This window comes from Gavialis gangeticus, unplaced genomic scaffold (assembly GCF_001723915.1).
Source record: "Gavialis gangeticus isolate Ggan-Ray unplaced genomic scaffold, GavGan_comp1, whole genome shotgun sequence".
Lineage (NCBI taxonomy): Eukaryota > Metazoa > Chordata > Crocodylia > Gavialidae > Gavialis > Gavialis gangeticus.
The window spans coordinates 127,475,136-127,480,930 of NW_017729025.1; the positions used below are offsets into that span (position 1 = coordinate 127,475,136).

General features: G+C 45.5%; 1 protein-coding gene across 1 annotated transcript in view; it reads left to right on the top strand.

The window, feature by feature from the left end:
- Positions 1 to 5,795, top strand: part of KIAA1549L (KIAA1549 like) — a 360,085-nt gene that overhangs the window by 336,107 nt on the left and 18,183 nt on the right. Inside the window, exons 21-22 of the mRNA XM_019519964.1 lie at positions 601 to 698; positions 3,754 to 3,902. Of these exons, the coding sequence (XP_019375509.1) occupies positions 601 to 698; positions 3,754 to 3,902 (247 nt within the window). The remainder of the gene's footprint in view (positions 1 to 600; positions 699 to 3,753; positions 3,903 to 5,795) is intronic.

Genomic DNA, 5,795 nt, shown 5'->3' on the forward strand with positions numbered 1-5,795 from the left:
AAATTAAAAGGGGGGGCCGGGGGGGGGGGAGGGAAGGGGGTGCAAAACAACTCCTTGAGGGCCAGGAAAGACAAGTTGCTATATAAAGTAATTGCTTGCAGGCAATTTCAGTATATGCTAGTTCAAGGATGTTTTCACATATATTAAGTTAAAAACATTTTTACTTTCAAAGAAAGCAAAAAAGTACCGTGCGCTTCTTGTTTTTGGGGTATTTTTAACCTCAGGGGTTCAAGGTGGATATGAGTCTTACTTAGTTATAAAGGATATCCTTTTCAGCTTAGGTTACATGCATCGTAGAGGCAATATTTTCTTCTGTTTCTTCTTTTTGAGTTAAACTGAGTAGTAGCTCTTTGAGCCCATCCATGTTTGTTTATGCTTTCTTTATCCTTCTAAAATCATCAGCCGGTTTTAAATTTTGAAATGAAATGGTTACTACTAGAGGCACTACTAAACTTAGTAGCAGCCAGCAGTTTTACAAATGTACAGCAACTGTTAGCATGAATTTAAACAAAACATCTCATTTTTGAGGTTCTCTTAATTTTTTTATTTTGAATGAGGTCAGCGGATGTTTGAGGAAAAATAATTTCTTCTCTTTTTCAGGCTTACAGGTTTTCTCAGCTGCCTGAAATGATAATGGGCTCTCCCCCACCCCCTGTTCCTCCCAGAACAGGTCCTGTGGCTGTTGCCTCTCTCAGGAGGTAATTTTTGTTGTTGTCCTGTAGCTAAGAATTGTAACCCCCCTTACTAATGTAACAAGGATCCCTCCATAACTGTATTAAAGCCATAAGTGACACTTAATAACCATCTTCTTCATAGTGAAGAGGTGTTCATGAAATTAAGAACAAGCTGTTTTCTTTTTAGATGCACAACATTTCAACACGATGAGGGGGAAAAACCAACAACAAATGGGCCCATATTTTTATTCTGCTACTAACTAGTCAGTTGCCTAATTTAACAGATATATGCTCTGGTATCTCTTATGCTGTGGTCTGACTTGACTTTTAAAAGACATAATGTCATATCACATTACAAATATGCCATAAAAGTGGGAGTCACACTTACACTTTCCCTGCTTCTTTTTTCCTAAGAAGTCCCAACATTGAATGAATAAATTATAAAATGGGGTTTGTAAAACTGGCCTCAGGCCATTTATCTGCTTTTTCCATATTTCTTACCTATGTTTCTAATGCCTAATGAAAGAGCATGTTTGTCATCTTTAATATAGAAATTTTGCTCTTCATAGTGAGATTCATCACTTTTCAGGTGGATGAAGTTACAAGGGACATGTACAGGCATTACGTTTCTACCCGGAAAATTGCTGTGATCGGCAGGAGTCAAGCAAGCACCTTTCTTGTGCCTTCCCCAGACTCCAGGACTCTGTTCTGGTGAAGTTGGAGGGAGGAGGCACACTTCCGTACAGCTCATCATCCAACCCCCAGCCTTCCCAAAGCCAGATACAACCTGGTCTGGAGAAGTCATGTGGGCATTGCCTGCTGCTCCCTGCCCCATCTGGTGCCAGGGCAGTAGATGTACAGCTCTCCAAGTGCTGTAGCGGGGGTGTGGAGGGGGTGGGGGGCTGATCTGCTTCTCCCTGCATGGAACTTAGAGAGCCACATGCCCACAGCTCTGTGCATGGGACTGCAGGAACTGCCTTAGAGCTCCTCCATGTGCAGCATATCCAAAGATGGCACCTGGAGCCCTCCTGTTTTGCCCCACTGCAGAGGAGCAGCTGCTTACTAAGTCAGTGCAAAATTTCGCCGAGTGTTTCGTTTCAAAGCTGTTTCAATACGTTTCAAGCTCAAAACAGTGAGATCGAAATGAAACAAAAAGCATCAAAACAGCTTCGAAATGAAATGAGGACACAAAATGTTTTGAAAGTTTCAAAACATTTCGAGTTTTGAAGCAGTCTGGTGATGGGAGGCAGGGGAGAGCCAGAGCTGCAGTCCAAGCGGGTCCACAGCCTCATGTAGCTCAGCCCAGTGGGGAGCGCAGCCCTGGTTCCCCCCACCTCCCGCTGCCAGGCTGCTCTTCATGGGCTGGGTGGAGCCAATCAGTCTTCCCTGGTGCTGGGTGTGGGCTGCACCCAGTGCCGGTCCCAGGCAGTAGCGGCAGCTTCCTGTCATCTGGTGCAGATCTGGGGGCCTGCCCACCTCTGCAGCCCTCCTGGGGCTGCGAGCGCCCAGATCTGTGTGCCGGATGACAGGAGGCTGCTGCTGCTGGCAAGTGTCACAAATTTTGCTTTCAAGAATTTGAGGTGCAGTCTCCGAGAAACCTCTGCTCCTATCTCCTTAAAACTTGTCAGGCTGCATGCCCTCAGAAGGGGCTACCATCCCTGCAATTTGCATCAGAATCAGGTAACAAATGACAATGTTTTAGGCATTTTCATGATTCCCCATTATAGCCTATGGGCGAAATGTTGAAACAGCAAAACAATTGAGGAAATGAAACAGGACAGTGCTTTGAAATTAAACAAAATGAAACACTGTCCCTTTGAAACGTTGAAATGAAACAATGGTGTTTTGCACAGCCGTACTACTCACCTCTGTCTGTCTGCTCCACAGACTAGGGACCCCATTCTGGAGGTCGGGTGGGTGGTGTTGCCCTGCTGGGAAGGAACCAGAGAAGCTGCCAGAGTTACCCAGCCACATCCTAGAATAGGAATCCCCCACTGCTCTAGTTTCCCAGGACTGGGAAGAGTAGAGCAGCCACTGCTGCCCATGCCTAACCCAGTCTAGGATCATCCCAGTCTCAGGAATGTGCAAGGAGCAGGGGAAAGGCATGGCTTCAGGCTGAAGACTTTTCTCAAATACTTCTAGTGGTGGAAATTTCTCAGAAATTTCCATCACTGAAAATGAATACCTGTTTAAGGCTTTAGTCTTACACTTTACAGTATCTTTACAGTATCACCTAGGGCAAATTATAATCCCAAAACACTGCTGGGTTTTCAGAAGAATACCATTAGGATGCTGAAACAAATGGGTGTTTTCTGATTGGTTGCCAATGATATCCTATCTACAGAGAAAGAAAATAAGAAAGGTGGCAAGCATTGCTTTGTTCTTCATCCATTATTCTTGTTCATCCATTAAATTTCATAAAAATAATAAAAAGATCCTTGTGTTTCTAAGGGATAACAGTTCACTACAGTAATGTAAAGACTATGTCCATACTATTTCCATAATGTTCCTGAGAGCACTGCTGTGAAATGTGCCTGCACTTACTCCACATTAAACCCAGAAATGAGTCAGCAAAGCTGTTTTGAGGAACCCTCTTACTGATGCTCTTAAAAGCTCTCTGGCTTTGACATGTTTGGTGTGTATGGAGCAGGAGTGGGTGGCTGGGGCCTGCTGCTTCACAGTGCCCCCCAGGGTCACCAGTGAAGTGGTATGGACATACCCGGAGACCACACAGTATTTGGCCTTTGGTCTTATAATACTGCACCACGTATACTGTATTTAGCCAGCCTGGTCACTTTATTGTTCTCCAGATTTTTTGTATGTGGCAGGCCAGTGGGATCTTTCTTGGAGTGTTGGGTAAATGCTCTGATGTAAAACATACTGTTGGAAGCAGTAGGCGAGGCAAAGGAAATTTCTCTTTGATATTCATCCAATTTCCTATAATGCCACAGCAAAGATATGTAGTTCCTTGCTAGTTTTTGTTTGCAATGCTGCCACCCTTTCAGTCAAAATGTCTTTGTTTCTAAGGGAGTTGTCTATCATTCAGAATGGTCAGTTTCTTATTTTAATTTGTATACAGGTCGACATCTGATATTGGCAGTAAGACAAGAATATCTGAAGCCAGTGTGACCGAGCAAGCCCAGCATCATGATCCTACATCTTTTGCTCCAAGTTCAAGAGCCCCAGTGTCTGTGGGTCAATTGGATCAGTCAGCTCTGAATTACTCAGGTGAAAAAAATGTGCGGTACAAACAGAAATCAGCATGCAGTTTGTATTATGTGCAGATGAGGCTATGTGACATTACAAGCACAGATTATTACTTACAGTCATGGAGAAGGATAGAATTAAATGTTTTATTCTTCAAGGACTGACAAAGGTCCACGAAGATCATCTTTATTTCCCATTTATCACATGCAGCCCTGTAGGTGTATTGTGGGTATTCAAGTTATTTTCTTTTGAAATACCAGGTACTGGCTACTTTTAGAAACAGGATCACAGACTCAATGGTTTTATTAGGCAATGGATTAATTAGCCAGTGGCTAGCTCCTGTACTGTAGTCCTCAGTCCCTCCTGTAACTACTTAGCTTAGAGCCTAATGAGGTCCTGTGTGATGACATTATAAGCACAGGTTGTGTTTAGTTGGATTGGAAGATAGGAGTTTTACTGTGCAAAAAGCTTTAGCAAAGGAAATATAGGACTGAAAGGGTTTTACCTGGTTCATCAATGGCACAGGCAGAAGTGCAGCTCCCCACTGTAACTCATAATGCTTTGCAGGAAGTGTTATGAGTTGCAACGATGTCCCGGACCAAAGTTCACAGGTGGGTCCAGGGGGGAGAGAGGATTGGGGAATCCAGCTGCTGGCTTTGAGCATGCAGTTGGTTTCCCCTAGCCAATGGCCCCTACCCCCTCTCAGCCCAGGCGCAGTTTTCAGGAAGTGAGGAGGGAATGGAAGCAGAGCGAGCTCCTTCTAAGGGTTTCCCAGCTGGCACTGGAGAGGGGGGTGGGTGGATTGGAGCCTCCCCACCTGAGCACAATCCTGCAGGGACTCCAGTCCATCCACCTCACCCTCCAGCACTGGCTGAAAAAACCCCAGACTGAACTTTCCCCCCTCCCATTCTGAAAACAGCTCGGAGGATGGGAGGCAGGCAGATGCAAGTTACTGTGGATGCTATGTTTTGAAACATCTTCATTTGAACCCTCATGCAATGAGGGTTTAGATTTTCACATGATTGTGCCCTATTAAGCACCTTGTAGCTGTGCACTTCTGTTTGGTTAAGCTGTAGAGCACTTTCAGAGGCCAGATCAGGTGAAAATTGTCACCTCTGTCTACTCCCCAAGTCTAGTCTCCTGCTATCAGAACCACATTATAGGGTGCCTATACACATGCAGTGAGACTGCTTTGACCTGCTGTAATTACAGCATTTAGGAGCAGACTCGATTAATTGAGTCTTCTGGAGTGTGATAATTACTGTGCTCCAGCAGACTTCAGCATCATGTGTATCAGCATCCCTGTGCTGAAAAATGGTGGTGGGGGTTCTCTAAAGCTCATTTGACAAACTTTAGTTAAAGTGCCCCCACTGCCATTTTTCAGCATGGAGACACGGATACACGTAACACACTGGATGCTTTAATTAGAGTGGGTCTCAGAGTCAGTCTAATTAAAGCATCCCTGAGGGTGAGGGGGCTGCGGATGCTCGACCACCTGGAATTCATTGCCTGCTGGAATTCACCATCCAGCACAAGGTGGCAAAGGCCTGCAGCAAGGCAGCAGCCCTAGATTTCAGGAGGGCGGACTTCAGTGAGCTAAGGAGAATAGTCGGGGAAGCACTTAGGTCCCGGAGGGGAGGGGAGCTAGGTGTCCAAGAAGAGTGGTCGCTCCTTAAGGAGATGATCATCCAAGCCCAAAGGGAGGTAATCCCAACACAGATCAAAGGGAGCAGGAGGGCACACAAGCCCCCATAGCTCACCAAAAGCATCCGGGAATGTCTCCTAGCTAAAAGGGAGGCGTACACCCAATGGCAAAGAGGGGCCATCACCAGGGAAGACTATACTGCAGTTGCTCAGGGATGTAGGGGAGCAGTCAGGAAGGCCAAGGCAGAGATGGAACTGGGACTAGCTTCC